Source organism: Buteo buteo, chromosome 2, assembly GCF_964188355.1.
Source record: "Buteo buteo chromosome 2, bButBut1.hap1.1, whole genome shotgun sequence".
NCBI lineage: Eukaryota > Metazoa > Chordata > Aves > Accipitriformes > Accipitridae > Buteo > Buteo buteo.
The window spans coordinates 2,568,352-2,584,482 of record NC_134172.1 but is presented as its reverse complement, the minus strand read 5'-3'; the positions used below and the strand labels follow the sequence as shown (position 1 = coordinate 2,584,482).

Below are 16,131 nucleotides of genomic sequence, written 5' to 3'. Positions count from 1 at the left end.
CCAAACCAGCACGCTTCCCGCTGGGTCCACAATGGACAGCCCAAGCAGCCCCAGTAGGAACCTCGTGCCCAACTGAAAGGCGCAAACACGCGAGCCCGGGGCAGTAGGTGAGCCAAGCGCTGTTTACTCTGAAAAGCCCAGCTGTTAAACCTATGACTAGAATCATTACAAAATTATTTTTCCCTCTACCAGGCTGAGGTTTGACATTGCTCACACACAGCGAGCAGAGGCAAGGGATACTGCTGCCATGGTTTGTCATATTAAAAAGCAAATACAGCCAACTTCTCTCCCAAACACTCTTCCCAGAGGCAGGCTTCAACACTTGCAAGCAGCTTTGCTCCATTTCCTCCTGTGAAGAGCATACCAGTGGTTTCAAAGCACTGGCTTTGGAAACACAGACAGCTATTATGAGGCTTTGGTTAAATCAATTAATTGCCTGAAAAAAGCTCCTTACACCACTTGTCTGAGGATTGCAAAGTGCCATGTTTATTACCAGCGTTTCAATGAATCCACAGTAGACATTCAAACTCCTATGCAGAAATACATTTAAGCTCCAGTCAGGCTCACTCATCGCTACCATGAACACACATCGCATAATAAACCTACCATATGATACAGTACAATCTAGTTCTGTTTTGCAGGGGCTCAAAAGCCCGCCTGAGTAAAACCTTTTTATTTTTTAGATTAGAATCCCTTTTACTAGTTTTTTCTCCTTATGTTTCCTAACAAAAAAGCCCCCCTCTTTTCACATTGTAGTAAAAGACCAGCAAAGAACTAACAAACTGCATATAAAAGGCAAAAGTTATCCTAGAATTATGTCTCTAGCCTCACGTAGATAACAATTACGTCAGTGAAGAACAAAACACAAGGATACTCTTTGGCACATGTTACCTGCTGCATCTTCCCCCATGGAGCATTGGTCCAGATCCGCGACATTATTTGGAAAATAACGGCACTTGGGTTTAGGGTAGAAGGGAATGTAGGAGGCTTTAAGCACTTCTGGCAATAACAGAAGCTGTATTATTACCTAATAAGAGAAGTCTTGATCAGAGTAGAATCTTCATACTTGTGTACCGAGAAGCTGTTCAAATCGTGACATGTCCAAGCAGTTCTTAGTCCACTCTCTAAGAACTGGAGCAGCTCCTGTGCAACAGGCTCCAGGACAGAGTACCAGCTGCCACGTACACTGTGCTGACATTCACCCACTTCATTGTCCAGCTGAGGATAGCTGACATTCACATTGACAATACTCCACCAGTTAATATTTTCCCTCTTTCTTTAATAAAAAAAAAACCAAAAAAAAGCCTATCCTAAAACCCAACCCTACAAGAAGTGCCACATAAAATTCTGTTCCACAGGATGAAAAGGGGGTGGATGGAGTAATTTTTACTGCAATTTCTCAGCCAAGTAAATACAAGAGAGAAGATCACTATTCCAAGATATTTAATAAGAAGAAATTACAGATTGAAAGTCCTCCGGGCACATGAAATTCAGCTAATGCACAGCTCTAGAATGGGTCACTTCTTACAAACAGCATTACAATTTTTTGCTTTAGTATGGACATGTTGGACTAACACAAACCACAAAATACTGAATCAGATGCAACAGCTAGCACTAAAAACCACAACAATAAAAAGTATGGCACAAAGAATGCTAAACTAAACGACGTGTAATTAGTATTTACTTTTGGCAATCCTGGTTTGGACTAATTCAGTTCAGAGATTCGTTCCCAGTCAGCACCAGGTTCAGTTAACATACATTTTGTGCAAAGTATACTTTTAACTTCATGAAATAATTAGTTGTGTAAACGTATCTTCCTTTCACAGTAAAACAACAGTGATTTGGGTATCGGAAACAAACAAGAGAACCCCAGACAATATTTTATTTCACAGTACATAGTGTATGTATATATAATCACCATATTCAGCAAGTAGGTAAAGTGCATGCCAGTAACAACTTGGACTGTAAATTAAGAACTTGCAGTGCAGAAGTACACTTTACTCCAATACTAACAAACTAAAATGAAGTAATACAAAACAAGGTAGAGCAAGGTCTTGAAAACAACATACTGCTGCATCAAAAGAAGTGTGACCAGCAGGTCGAGGGAGGGGATTCTCCCCCTCTACTCCACTCTCACGAGACCCCACCTGCAGTGCAGCATTCAGCTCTGGGGTCCCCAACATAAGGCGGCCACGGACCTGTTGGAGCGGGTCCAGAGGAGGCCACGAAGGTGATCAGAGGGCTGGAGCACCTCTCCTGTGAAGACAGGCTGAGAGGGTTGGGGTTGTTCAGCCTGGAGAAGAGAAGGCTCCGGGGAGACCTTAGAGCAGCCTTCCAGTACCTAAAAGGGGACTACAGGAAAGATGGAGAGGGACTCTTCACAAGGACATGTAGTGATGGGACAAGGGGTAATGGCTTTAAACTGAAAGAGGGTAGAGTTAGATCAGATGTAAGGAAGAACGTCTTCACTGTGAGGGTGGTGAGGCACTGGAACAGGTTGCCCAGAGAGGCTGTGGATGCCCCATCCCTGGCAGTGTTCAAGGCCAGGTTGGATGGGGCTTTGAGCAACCTGGTCTAGTGGAAGGTGTCCCTGCCCATGGCAGGGGGGTTGGAACTACATGATCTTTAAGGTCCCTTCCAACTCAAACCATTCTATGATTCTATGGTTCTATACTCTATGTGATTTACTGTACCTTTCTTTAAAAGGTAGGCTGAATTACTCTGAAATAGGAAAATTTCACATCAACTATCAGTGGAACAAACAGTTCAAAGCTTCACAGTTAAAAATATTGCACCAAAAGTGTTGTATTTGAAAGCAATACATGAAAAAATTTTTAATATAAAAACACTTTAAAAAAAAAAAAGACATATTACAACAGCTACTTTGAACTAAAATAGCTGGCAAACTGTAGGAATTGATGAAATGTGAGTTTTCCGTCACAGGTGATAGATATATGGATTACCTGGAATCTCTCCTACATAATATCAAGTAAGTTAGATGGGGAAAAGGTCTCCACTGTCCTGTAGTCTCGATGGAGCTAACTAAAACCTCAATAAAATGTACTAGACAACAATTGACAGTATTCCCTTTTATTTTAGAAATACAGGTCTATAAGAAGTCTTGAAATGCTTCACCACCAGGTAGTGCATATAAATAAAAGCCACAAGATTGATGGATGTACCACGACTATCAAATGTTATACAGATGTCTACAGTTCCGACCATAGGCCCCTCAGCCTGTGAATATGGAGTAGACACAAAAACCACAGGATGTTCTACACAACTTATGAAGTTCCCATTTAGAGAGTCAGAGATGAACAGTAGGGAGATCCTTGGAATATGAAGCACAAAAAAGCAAAGGGACAAGAGACCTTCCACTAATATCCATCAGAGGTGTGACAGCCCAGATCCAACATGGTATTTAGGGACCACACTAAGTAAACGCTATGTTCATGACACTCTGAGGACACTGCATCCCATGTCAGATTACCAAAAATGTAAAACCACTTTAAGTGAGGGATACAAACAGTGAACTCCAAGAACTGAATAAATTCACATGTGAAGAAAATCACTTTCTCCACTCCAAGATCAATTCCTTCAGTATGTATGCAGTTTAAAGGGGAAAAATAAAACACACAAAAATGTGTAGATGATCACTGAAGACCAGCAGTCCCTTTTTGGAAAGCAGAAGCATGTATTAAACTTCGACACTTACTTTTTATAGGTGACTTAAGTAAGCAAAACATTTATCAAATGGCAAAAAAAAAATCTGCTCAATAAGTAGATGTCTCTACCAATAATGCACATTAACTAACCACCTTCTCTTGATTTCCCAGGACATGGCAACAGACAGCTGTGGCCACTAAGTCTTCATTACTCTTATAAAATTTCTGGGTACATTAAAAGCATGATTGAAACCTATTAAAACTATTTGCTCAGGGAACACAAGGTTTTATCACCATCATTTGCTCACCTCAGCATTAACTTACAAAAAAAAGCCTCAATGACTTGCAGTTGAACATCTGGCCCTTAGTTCAGCTATTAACTATTTTAAAGAAAGACCTTGAGAGAGAATTAATAGGCTGTAATCATCTAAAGTAGTCTCATATGCAGTTCATTTCTCCTTCACTTCTTCATTCCAGTAAAAAAAAAAAACACCAAACCTTTCAAAAGTAGCAACATAAAAAAAGCACATAAAAGTTGATTCAGATTGTATCACACCCCTTCATATTTACAGATTTTCTGTAGTAAAGAATCCACTATCATTGTTTCACTGCAATTAGAAGTCTCAGCTTTTTTAATCCTGAAACAGCCCTTCAAAAATCATCCAAGTCTGGAAACATTTTCAAAACCCTCAGGAACTCGACAACAGCAGCATCATATTCCAGACAATATTGCAAACACCTCCCACGCAATCAAAGTGTCTATTAAAGAAACAGTCTTGAAAAACACAGTTCCCCGATCCTCCTCTTCCTCACGATACCATCCCCACTGGCTCCGGCAAGCGCTACGTTAGTTTCTTTATTCTGCGGTTCTGCTTGTCAATATTCAGCGTTGCACGGTCTACGGAATTAGTGATGGAATCGAGAGCTTCGTCTTGTCTCTCCAGCTCGGCTTCTGTCTCCAAGGCAAGGCCCTTCAGTTTCTTTAATATCTGTTAGAAGAAAAGACTGAGAGCTTTCAGCAATCAACCAGCCAGTTCTTTGAGAAATGTAATAGACCCATGGCAATTAGTTATTTCATTGCTTTAGATGACCAAATCATTTGTTGGAGTCTGTGCTGAAGCGTGCAGGTGAAAAGACACAGGTCTTGCTCCAATAAGCTGAATTGAGATGAACTAAACAATGAACTAAAGACCAGAAAAATCCAATCTGAAATGTTAGGGTTATACGGGAGGGAAATAAATTAGAAGTAAAAATCAGTGTAAACATCAGCTTTTTGCTGGCTCTGTTATTATCTCCTCGGTATGTCTGCATCTTAGAGCAGGAGCTTGTCCTGAGATGTTGCGCACATTGAGAGCTGCTGCAGACAGAGAGCAAAGCTGGTGCAAAGCCAGAAGGGGATCACATGGCTGAAGGCGTAGCAAGGTTAGGCAGGGACCAGGTCAAAGGACAGAAACGTTGTTTTACTACAAACCACTAAAGAAAGAAGTGTCATTGGATGGAGCAGAAGGGAAAAAGTGAGACTTGGGCAACTAAACAAATAATTTTCAAGGAACTAGAGGGTGGTGTGGTATGAACGGACGTCAAGGCAGCCAAGAGGCTCAGGCTGTACCCGAGATGAGAAACAACAGATGCACTGGCTACAGCTCTATTCCAGGCTGCAAGCATTATATTACATATCAACCGGTTTACACTACACTTAGCAAATTACTGTTCGTATGTGGGACTGTAAGCAAACACCCTGAGCTACTCCAAGACTGTGAGGAGACCCTGTAGTCTGAAAAAGCCTATAGATACTGGTCCAAACAGGGCAGAACCCTCTAAAATGAAAGGAGAAAGCCAGGCTGATGCACTCTTAAGGCTAGGAGACATCCATAATGATACCGTACACTGACTTATGGGGCCTACTCAACTTTAATTTTCATCAGTTCACACAACCAAGTCCAAGAGCAGAGATCCAAACAACACAAGAAAAATCTGCCTTAATTCCTTACCCTGTAACACTGACTCCTTTTAGCAGCAGTCCAAGGCATGAGTCATATCATTGCCTTTTCTTCCCTCTTGTGGCTACTCCCTTAATAAGCCTGGTTGTATGAACTGAAAGCACCTGCCCTACAGGCAAGCCTCAGCTGCCTTCCCTTGGATGTATCAAAGGGAGATTTGGAAGCATCATACCATACTGACTGGAAATTGCTTCAGAACATAAAGGGGATGTCTCTGCTGGCCTACATGATCTGCTTCCTTAGGCATCCACAGATGATGAGGATATCCTCACACTATCTGCTTAATAAAAGCAGTTTATCCAATCAATTGCAATAATAGTCTCCAAGAAAGCAAATTATCCCAGCACTATCCCACAACATCAACTGCTGTGGTACAAGAGCATCCAGGTAATGCTACTGAAGATACCAGAACTGCAGCCCGTCTAACAAAACAAAGCAGTGGCTTTTGGTAAAATAGGGGAAAAGAATTGTATTCTATACATGGTGTTTTTTTTTTTTTTTTCATAACAACTGGCGAACTCTGTTTTCTTGTTTTCCTTTTAGAATACATATAATCAGCCCCAAGAAAGCTGCTGTGAAACATCAGCAGCCCCTTTATGCACATGTGGGGCTGAATTCCACAGCAGTCCCATTGTTTGCAGCTATGCAAGTTACCGGTTTGAGAAAAGCAGCAAGGAATATCATATCTAGCTGGAATGGCAGGGGAATTTTACACAGACAAAATGCTTTGACTAAAGCTGGATGTCAGCCACAGTAGTGAGATTTATCTCGTAAAATATCTCTCAGCTCTTTCCATAAATCACAAGCAGCTAGAAATATGGCTGTGCGAATAACTGGTTTTGCAATTTGGCTGCCAAAGCAAAAATACAAAACAAACCATGGATCAAGCTTAATCTACTTTTTTCTCTTCTTACCAAACCTACAAGCTAAAACCCCCTCTGTTTCTATCCCAACAGAAACACTTCAGGTTCTGTCACTGTAACAGGAAAGCGAGGCTGTATTCCCCAAACTGGAGGTGGTAGACGGGTGTAGGATATGCACCAAAAAGAAAAATTACATGATCAGATCTATCACGTGTATGATTCAGGACACAGCTCTGAAGTAAGGTCTTGCCTCTCCTGAGGAAGTAACTTTACTACTTGGAAATGGGAAGGAACTTCAGAGGTAGCTTTCCCTCAGTCTTTTCTTTGAGCTTCTTCTGCATATATTTTATATATACAAACGTATGTATAAATACATAAAGTAGCCAGTGCTACATGAAATGACTCCTACCATTCATAAAGTCACAGTATAATTAAGACTCAAAAAGACCTCTGAAGGTCTTCTGGTCCACTCCACCCAACTAAGAGCAAGACCAGCTTCAATGTTCAGCTAAGAGAAGATTACAGGGTTTCAGCCTCCACTCCAATAAACTTTTAATTCTTTATACTAGTTTAAGAGAGAAGAGACCTCATTCTTTCAGTATATCCTAAAGGATAGCAGTGAAAGACATGTGCTTCATGATTTGCAGATGATTTAAAGATGGTTCACACTGACTTTTTTTCAGCAAGTTTACTAAAGAGTTTTATCCAAGAGCATCCCAAAATTAGTTTTCCAGCACAGCAGATCAAAAGCAGCAGCAGCTGACGACACTTTCTAGATCATGGCTTGACACATGCTCCTGAATGGGCCCTCTGGCCATTCAACTCCTCCTTCTGCTGCAGCAAGGCACACACTATTGGAAGTTTATCACCAAACACCCTTAGCAGTGTGGTAGGTTGAGCTTTCCCGAGCTGTGTCCTCACCCAGCACATCTCAGCTTGTGAAATCCATTGAGCCAGCGCATAAGGTAAATGTGGTGACATGCAGTGCAAGCCTCCGAGAAAGCTATGTAGCAAAGCAGGGGCTGGCATGAGAGGATGCAGAAAGGAAGCAGGGACACTCCTCCTTCCCCACCTCTCCAAGAGGCACCCAATTTATTTAAATCAAAATTGTGCCCCAAAAAAGGCCCAGGTTTGCCATGAAAACCAGTTTATTTTTAGTTTCAAATTACTTTTGATAGGCTTTGCATTCATTAGAGCATGCTTAACATTTAAAATACAGAAAAAGACACAATTGTTGAGAACAGAAAAGCTTTTAAAATACGAAAGCAGTAAAATGGAAACTCAGTCAGCTACAGGGCTCTGCTCAGTTCACCTGCCAATTAGGCCCTGCCTTGCAACACAGCAGGCGATGATGATGTGGTTACTCACACACAAAAATAAAAGGCAAGTGGCTCACTTTCATCTGTTAATTCTCTTTGCCTAAGAGAGTCTGGTAATAAATCCCTTAACCCTTTGTCTGTCAGCATCTTCAACTGTTCAAGCTGAGAGCTGCTACTCAATCCAATGGGACCTGAAATGGTTAAGATGCTTTTCCAGCACAGTCCACAGAGCTTGCTGGAAAGAGTTACTGGAACCTGAAGTCTGGCCAAAGCTGGTCACTATTTTTGCAAAGCAAAATGATGGCAAGATGTCTAGTTATCACTGCTCCAGTTCTGTCAGCTGCTCAGAGCAGCAGTGTCTTCTGTGCCAGCATGTAATTTGGACAGTGAACCAAGACATGAAAACTCAGCATGAAACTCTATCTGTTACACAAAGCCAAACAGCAGGTATGAGGCCATCAAAGACGCATTTTAAAGGAACATTTCCTCAGGCACTGGTCAATCTCACACTGAGACAGCCTCAGATTTATGCCACCAGATTATAATTTGGAAAGTCTGATTTATCTTTGTGGCTCTGCCACAGATTTTCTGTGCAACTTCAGGCAAGTTACCTAATATTCCCACGCACAGAGTTCTTGCTGTAAAAAACAAGGAAGCAAATTTGTCACTGCTCTCCAAATCCACCCTGTGTCAAGTGTTCAACTACAGCAGACCTGGGCCTTGCTGGGAGAAGAGGTGTCCATCCAAGCTATGTACCCCAAGTTCTTGTACAGACTATGGGGACCTAGACAACGCAGTGCAATTTAGGTCATGATTCATCTGCTCTATTTTATGGACCTGCTTAAGGAGGAGTTCAAGTGCTGCCCACTCCTCTCTGCTTTGGCTCAAGTGAGAGCCAAGCAACCAGCTTAGCTGGAGACAGTCACAACAGACAAATGGAATGACAAGCCCGTGAACCTGCTCAGTACTTAGCTCTGTTACTTCATCATTTTGCCACACCACCTGAAGACCTAAACTCAAAGTGTCAGGCACTGTACAAACACAGATTGTATCCTAAAGATTTTACAATGCAGGCCTCAGTTTGGCTTGGGTCCTGAGATGCCATCATAATAATGCAGTTTAGCTAAAGCTTGTGAATTATCATCTACCATTGTAATACACTGAGTATCCAGCAGTAAAAATAAGACACAGAAAGTGTCATTTGCAGGAAGTATTGCCAATTGTAGTTTGAACTCCCTGGAATCGTCCCTGACATCCACTCCATTATCCCTGTGCAACTGAGGTCTGAATGCTAAAGCAGAGCATGTATAAGCAGAAATGGCTATTGAATGCAGCTTCCCCAGCCAAATTCACCTGTTATTAGGAAACAAAGAAGTGTCATTTGGAGCACTCTGAACTAGGGTGTAAACACAGGTTTTGACAGCGGTAACTTGTCAAGATTTAATACAGTGCTTCACCTCTGTGCTGAACATATTGCAGGTGAGCAGGGACAACACCTAAAATATTCCAATGTGCTCAAACCCACAATAGGGATTGAGTGATCTTGCACCAAAAATATTGAGGCCTGTCCACATCCTCTCCCGCTGCACCTGGAAATGGGCAGGGAGACAGCAAAGAGCAGAAACACATTAAACAACTGCAACACAATTTACTAGAGGACATTTGTCAATGCCTCATGAGACAAGTGCAACTTGCCATAACAAAAATCTATGGATTTATGTTACTTCACCATGCTTCCTGTTTGGGATTGCCACTATCAGCATGTGCCTGTAGCTATGCAAAGCACAGACCTTCTGCTTGATCCAGAGTTGTATTTGGTGTACGAACACCCAAACTCTACACCAGCCACTAGCAAAAGTGCTTCTGCCTGCTCTAGAAAATCAGCGTGTCTATTGTAGCACAAAAGTTCTGAGCACAGAAAACACTGGAATAGGCAAGTTTGACAGGACAGCGGGTCCCTTGTAACTGAAGCACACAAAAGTAAACAAATTTTAAAGCATCAGCTCTTTTGAGCCAGTGGCTATTCAGATAGTATGGAAGGGTCACTGTTCACTATCTTATTCTTAGTGGGTGATTTCTCCCATTAGTTCGTCTTGGACAGAAGTCCAATTTGATTTACCTTTTCAGGGAGTACTAAGCACCCATGGTGCCACTAACATACAAATGGCCTTGTCTGGAAAAAAGATACTCAAGCAGCTCCACAGGCTTAACTACCACCTTTTATTTTGGTACCATTAAATACTTAAGTTACAGACAAGCAAATACAAAGCGTTAGTTGTGAGGATCTCAGTTCTCTCCCTGTATTGTGCCTTCCAAAAAATAAATCCAGGGCATGGTCATTACACTTGTGTGTTAAGATCAGTTGTCAGTTGATCGCTACAGGCCATGGAACAAGGCCATCCCATGAGCAAATTTGGTATTTAGCACTTGGAATGAACGGTTCCTCAACAAAACACTTTTTCTCTGACCTAACGGTTGTGATTTCCTGAGATGAGGGCATAATAAAAGGGTAAATAAACACTGAAGAGACTCTGAAAGTAGAAAAGGACTGAAATGGAACTATCTAGACCCAAGAAGACATCGAGGAAGCAAACATCACAAAGATATGCACTGGGATGTGGGTTTTTTTCCCCAACGTTACAGAATTAACTTCTTTAATAGTATCTCTGTCTTCATGGCATACACGATTTGCCCACAGTAAATATCAGGGCAACAGTTCTTTGGCAGGAACGGTTTTGGAAATTAGAAAGCACTGGTTTGGCAAAATAAATTCAAATTTAGTGAATCCCCCCCCTTCGACCACAGCCCTTAAGCTAATATTATCATATCCCCTCCCACACCCAGTGCCATTATGTCAGCCACAGCAAGGCAGTAGACAGAGGCTCAGCCAAAGACCACAGGAACTTTGTAGGCTTCTCTCTCCATCTCTATAGCACAGCTAAGGAGCACAGCTCACACTGTCACAAACTCTGTGTTTTTAACATAAATGTCCCTTCATGAAGTCTTGGTGAAGTCCTTTACTTAGGCACCTGATCACAACTGCAGATGCTCAGCGCTTCCAGCTCTAATGGAAGGAATTCAACATCATTCAACAATTCCTGCTGCAAAACATCTACTGTTATTATTGCAAGTACTTTGTTTTTGAGCAACAACTATTTGTCTGTTCATCACAAATTCCTCTTACTTCTCCAACTTCAAAAATTCTGCTGGACTTACCAACATCACAAGTAATGAGGGGGACAGCCAAGCTCTTCTGGGCTTTGTGATTTTGTTGGTTTGTTTTTTAAGAACAAGTGCTTGCATTACAGATAATCAAAGAATAAAAGATCATAATCCTCAAGAGAAGAAACTGCTCAGAAAAACACTGTAGTTATCAACATAAGTACTTCAAATACCTTCAATTCATTCATGGAAGTCTGATGCCACAAGTATCCTTGTCTTCAATGCATGTTAATGCTTTGGACTTGTAACTGTTTTTCCTTTTTACTCTCTAAATGCTTTGCAAAACATGTTTAACCATCATCCTGCTCATTCCCAAAGTGGGACCTGAACTGAAGCAGTGCAAAGAAGCTCTCTGGGAGCAACTGCATCAATGAAAGACAAGCCCTTGCTGCAGGCTAAAAACAACTATGTGACTATGCATACTGCTCGTTTATGACATATCTTCAGAGAAAAAAAGGACAAAGCAGCAGCCTACACCTCAGCAAGGAGCACCCTACAACCTAGCTCATGACTGACTGCTTAAGGCCACACAGCTGGAAGTGAGACAAAGCTCCTGGTTCCCTGCCCTGCTTTCTCTTTATGGACTTAACCCCCTGCTCAACTATAAAATGACTGAATATGGCAAATATAACCTTAGATAAAGCCTTGACATACCTTTAGATAAGTATTAAATGTCCTGCTCAGATGAAGTTCTAAGATCTTCACCTCGACGCTTCCAGGGGCTCAATACCCGAAAGGCTTTGTATAGCTTTTACCATGATGCTGCCCTTGAACCCCATTAGAATACAACCCCAACCTTTATATCTTTCAAATTCCCTTTTACTAGTAGGAACTCCCCCTTTCAATCATGCTTTCCTTCACTTCCACATCTTTACACTTCCCCTCTAAATCTCACCACATTCTCTCCTAACAGAACTGAAAGATCCTGAGCTATTTCACTCTGCTTTGCACTTTAGAACAATGAGAAAAAGCAGTGCTTGGACAACTGGGAGCAGCTGGAGAGACACCAGTCTGTACAACATCAGAGGCTTCATTCCCAATTCACAAGATTTGTTGGAAGATGCTGAACTCCCCATGCTCTGCTTCTCCAGTCACAGCCAACCACTTTGATAATATCAAGCACTAACAAAGTTTGGTGTTCAAAAACTGGCCCTGGGGAAGCAATTCCTAGAGACCCTTTTCTGCAAGGTGTAGCAAAATGTGTCTTCAATAGTAGTCCATGACCAACAACCCTTCATACTGTATTAAGCTTTCTTGTGTACAGCTACAAATCAGAACTATAGTGCTGAAAAGCTGGCATTTAAGGAAGGAACAACTAGCCCTTCTGCATACACGACAGATGTACAAAGCATATACATGCATGAATAATAGATTGCTGCTATTTGTACAACTACAACTGAGAAATACTCTCCCTTAAAATCTTCCAAAAGGTCATCGCTGCTTCAAAAAAAACGCTTGGTTTTTTTCATAAAATCATAGATCATGATAAAAGATAAGCTCTTTAAAAGATGAGAAGGTAGAATGATTAAATGGTGAATAGTCCATTTTGTTTTTCAAAAAGCCCAAATAAGATATTTCAGCTAAAAGATCTTGATTATATTTTGGTTACAGAAGCAAGTTTTGGTCTAAGACTGTGTATTTATGTGGTGATTCCTAGTAAGGAAAAGAAACAGGAGTTTTACAGGAAATTACGGCATGTACCTTAAAATTATTCATGACTGGAATGATGACTAAAGAGGCCTGACTCTCAGGGAACAGGTGCTCAGCGATTATTGGGAAAAAAATCAGGCCAATTCATGGTCTGTCAGTTTGGCATCCAGATCCTCTCCCCACCCACACCACCCCACAAGCTCACCCCAAATCATTAACTAGCTTAAAAATTCTTGGCTTGGTGTGGTATAAATAAATACCAGAATTGTCTTTTGAGCTGCAGTTAATCTTGAAAGTGTTTTGTTTTGTTTTAACACTGGTCATTTAACGCTGTTTCTAGTCCGCCATCCAGCACAGCGAGTTTCAGAAATTTCTGAAATTAATCTTCTGCAAAGGTTAAACTCTCACTTACCCAACTGGCTTTGGTTAATTTTAATAAATAGATTTTTCTTGCAAGAAGTTTTAATTTGTAGCCACTCAAGTCACTACTAAGTGCTTTTGACTCTCAAATGCACTCAAGCTAACAGAATTTGCCGTATTCTAATACCCAACTATAAAATAAAAGAAGGGGGCTGGAAAACTGCAGCTTGACTAAGAGGTAATAGAATTTTCAAAGACTTCACATGATGCTATCACCAAGCTACAGACGGATTATCAAAAAGAATAAGATGCTGGAGGGGGGGTAAGGGGGGGAGAATAAAGTTTAATCTTCAATCACATCTTCTGATGTGGCTGTGATCATCACCAGTAAACCGATTTTAATGGAAAAACCACTAAAACCATATTCCTTTGCTTTTCCAGTTAGCTCACTGTTTCCAATCAACCACATACTACAAAGAGGGATTCTTCACTAAAAGTTCTGAACATCAGCTATGAGAGAAATTCCTTGAAGAGCCATTTAGAGGAACAATATCAGACTGGATTACTTTAAATAAATATTTTTTGTCTAGTAAAATCTCCAACCTATTTCCCCTTTATTAATTTGCTGGACTGCATACTTATTTCCTAACTACAAGTTCTCTCTGTGTGTTTGTAAAACACTTCGTTCAACTTTGTGGCTGCTTCTGAAACAGAACTGCTTATCCTTACTAAAAAGAATAAGATAGCATAGGGAAAACACAAAAAAAGCTGAAAATTATTTAATTGTTAAGCTTCTTAATCTTCAGAAAAAACAGGTTACAGTTAAGGATTTTCCTTGGGTTATAATCCTATCACTTAATATATTTTGCTGATAATCCCCGATTTGTTCAAAATAGTTAAAAACAAATATAAAGTTATCAGTGTATTTTAATCACAAGCTTGATTAACTAATTTTTACAATATACCCATCTAAATTTAGGTAGAGGAATGTTTTAAGGACAATGACTATGTTTCTGATGATGAAAATGCAGGTTATTAAGGAAGCAGAGGAAGTGAAGCAACTCTTATCAAAGTTATCTCAACTTATACCTGTTTCAGCTCTTGTGCTTCTTCTTGGGAGATCTTCTCTTGCTTCTGCAGCTGAACCTGGTCATTGTCCGTCCCTTCTCTGCCTCCCACTGGAGAGCCGGGCTGCACTACTCCTCCCAGGAGTCCTGTGGCTGCAAGAGAAATTCCCATGGTCAGACTGCCATCTCCTGTACCAATGGGGAGGACTAGTGCTAGTATCAAACTGGTTGACCTCTGCTTTGCTCCACATAGTTTGCGAGGGGACAAGCACAGAGAAGCCTATTCCAATCTTGCCCATTAAGCTATGTTCTTCTAGAAAGGATTCGAGCTGTACTTTGTACAATGCCTAACCTGGAAGTGACCAGGCTGCCAAGACATGACTTATTATTAAAGGCAGCATTTGCAGAATGGGTTCATTTTGGGCAGTGGGGATTCATCTGAACAGAGAGCGAAGAAGCAGCAACACACTCCCAATCAAATAAATGAGGATTCTCCACCTGCTGCTTCTTTTCTCTTTAACCTTTTTAATAAAAGAATTTAAAAGTGATGGATCAGGGACAGAGCCCAAGAGTCAAGTCAGCAAACCCCTGAAACAGAAGGGCAACACTGACGCTAACAGCCACCCCCAGCTAAGCAGTGTGGACGCAATCCCTCGTGTAACATGCCACCTGTCCTTTATTTAAAGCATCAGCTCTTATTGCAGTATCTGATACTACCCAGTAGGGTAGCAGGGACGTGCTGCAAGGAAAGGTTGTTATTTCTGATGCAGATGGGTGCTAAACACCCGAGACACACATCTTGGCTCCTAGAGGCGCTTCAAACATCTCCGAAGCTCTCCCACTTAAAGAGGCACCAAGAAAGAAGCTAATGCTACCACTGTCACCTGTGAGCACATGGCCTGGCCCAGCACAGGACAGCGACAGCAGCTCTTATGTACACCAGGACAGAAAGCATGTCAGAGGCCAAAGCTCACCGCCAGGTCGAAGAGCTGGTGCCCTGCTGGCTGGCCAAGTGACAGTGTACACCTGACTGCTTTGGATAGCATTACTTCCCTGTGAAAAGGGAGACAAAAGCTAAACCAAAAGCACCAAACCCTAAATCCCTCTCAAGTAATTACTGCAAACTCATAATCCCTGGAATTATTCGGTTATCAGCCTGAGAGTCACTGGACTCAGACACCGTCAAGATTTAAGACAAGCAAGTCATTCACTGCACTAGTGTTACCCTGTGCAAATGCTCCTTGTATTCGGAGGGGCTAAGAACCACGCACTGAAAAACACTGCTTTTGGTAATTTACTGTCATGGTGACCCTCAGAGGGCAGAGTGGGGAGGGAACAGCAGACCCTCCTACAGCAGCAAATAGCCAGACGAGATTCTTTGTGTTTCTTATCAGCTGAGTATCACCATATGCTAATTATTTCATTAAAAACAAGAAATCTATCCATTTCACTCCATTAATCTCACTGAGGACAAGAACAGGAGGGGGACATGACAAAGGTGCACAAAAAGAATGGGATAAGGAAGGAGATCTGGCATTTCCCAGCAATTTTCTAGTTTTAAAAAAGGGACAGAATTAAATAGAAAGACAGAAACACTTAAAAAAGCAATTTTGTTTCGTTTGTGTTACACGCAGTTGGACTGTGAGACTCAACTGCCACCACGTGAGGACGACAAGCTACCAAACCTCTGAACAAAGTGCTGGAAACTCAAAATAATGAGAACACTCGGTCATAGGGGTAAGCAGCCTCGAAAGGGATAAAAAACTGTGAATGCCAGTCTTCAGCCAAGACTGAGACTGCACTGCCCTAGATTGTTAGACTGCAGACACACTGCGGGATTTCTTGTGCTTTTTAATCTTGGGTAGCTGTTATCAGCCATTATTGAGGATGTTATCAGCTAGGAAAATACTGGTTTGATCCAGCACAGAGGAACCTCAGTTACAAAGCAAATCTCACTGCTCTGTCCTGAGCATTTAAACACCCAT

At 41.5% G+C, this 16,131-nt stretch overlaps 1 protein-coding gene across 4 annotated transcripts in view; it reads right to left on the bottom strand.

Annotated features, from left to right (window-relative positions):
- Window positions 1-1,426: 1,426 nt before the first annotated feature.
- Window positions 1,427-16,131, bottom strand: part of SNAP47 (synaptosome associated protein 47) — a 31,117-nt gene continuing 16,412 nt past the window's right edge. For all 4 annotated transcript variants that reach the window (XM_075043796.1, XM_075043786.1, XM_075043777.1 and 1 more), the window contains 2 exons: window positions 14,169-14,299; window positions 1,427-4,654 (listed from right to left, as the gene is read on the bottom strand). In XM_075043796.1, the coding sequence (XP_074899897.1) occupies window positions 4,508-4,654; window positions 14,169-14,299 (278 nt within the window). In that variant the 3' untranslated portion in view covers window positions 1,427-4,507. The remainder of the gene's footprint in view (window positions 4,655-14,168; window positions 14,300-16,131) is intronic.